The sequence below is a fragment of the Penaeus monodon genome, chromosome 25 (genome assembly GCF_015228065.2).
Source record: "Penaeus monodon isolate SGIC_2016 chromosome 25, NSTDA_Pmon_1, whole genome shotgun sequence".
Taxonomy (NCBI): Eukaryota; Metazoa; Arthropoda; class Malacostraca; order Decapoda; family Penaeidae; genus Penaeus; species Penaeus monodon.
In genome coordinates, this window is record NC_051410.1 from 37,053,427 (window position 1) to 37,054,101 (window position 675).

General features: G+C 38.5%; 1 protein-coding gene across 1 annotated transcript in view; it reads left to right on the forward strand.

Moving 5' to 3' along the window:
• The window catches only part of LOC119589385, a gene marked incomplete at its 3' end in the record, with an annotated part of 1,522 nt that overhangs the window by 346 nt on the left and 501 nt on the right, over nt 1-675 (forward strand). Inside the window, 1 exon segment of the mRNA XM_037938002.1 lies at nt 500-633. Coding sequence (XP_037793930.1) covers nt 500-633 — 134 coding nt within the window.

A 675-nucleotide genomic window follows, 5' to 3' on the forward strand; every position in this document is an offset into this window, starting at 1 on the left:
TAATATAAGTAACTTTGCTTTCACAAAGTGATTTCTAGACATAAGACTTTCATGCAAAATATTCGCGCATATCATCTCACATAATTATTTAATTGGTCAATGATTATGAGGAAATGCATTGTCTGAATGACTATGCTTACTATAATGAGGGCTAATTAACAAGATAATAATGTCATTGGTAAGTCTAAATGTTAGAAATGATAACAATATCACTAAGAATATATAATCTGGTTTGTCAAGATTTTCAGATCTGTTGCATACGGATTAGTTTTAAAGTATAATAAAATGCAGCATGATGCAAAGACAGCACATTCTCATCCCTTTTGATAATGCCCCGGGGTGGGTTAAGAGAAAGACGATATACCTTATTAGGTCAGAAGAGGAGAAACGGGGAAAATACACACCATCTCGACGTCATGAAAGGTACCACGCCATATTCTATTCGTGACATCCCCTGCCTGATGTCACGCTACCAATAACTGCATCTTTATAATTATAGGAAGCACGGTGTCAATACGTCAAATGAAGAGACGACCTAGCCAGCTGAGATCAGCGTCCCGGATGTCCTCCTCGACTCAAATGACCTTGCAAAGTTCCGCTTCACCTACGAGGAAAATCACCTTAGTTGGAGAGGTGAGTCTGTCGTTATACTGGTTGACTGTTTTCGTCACTGTC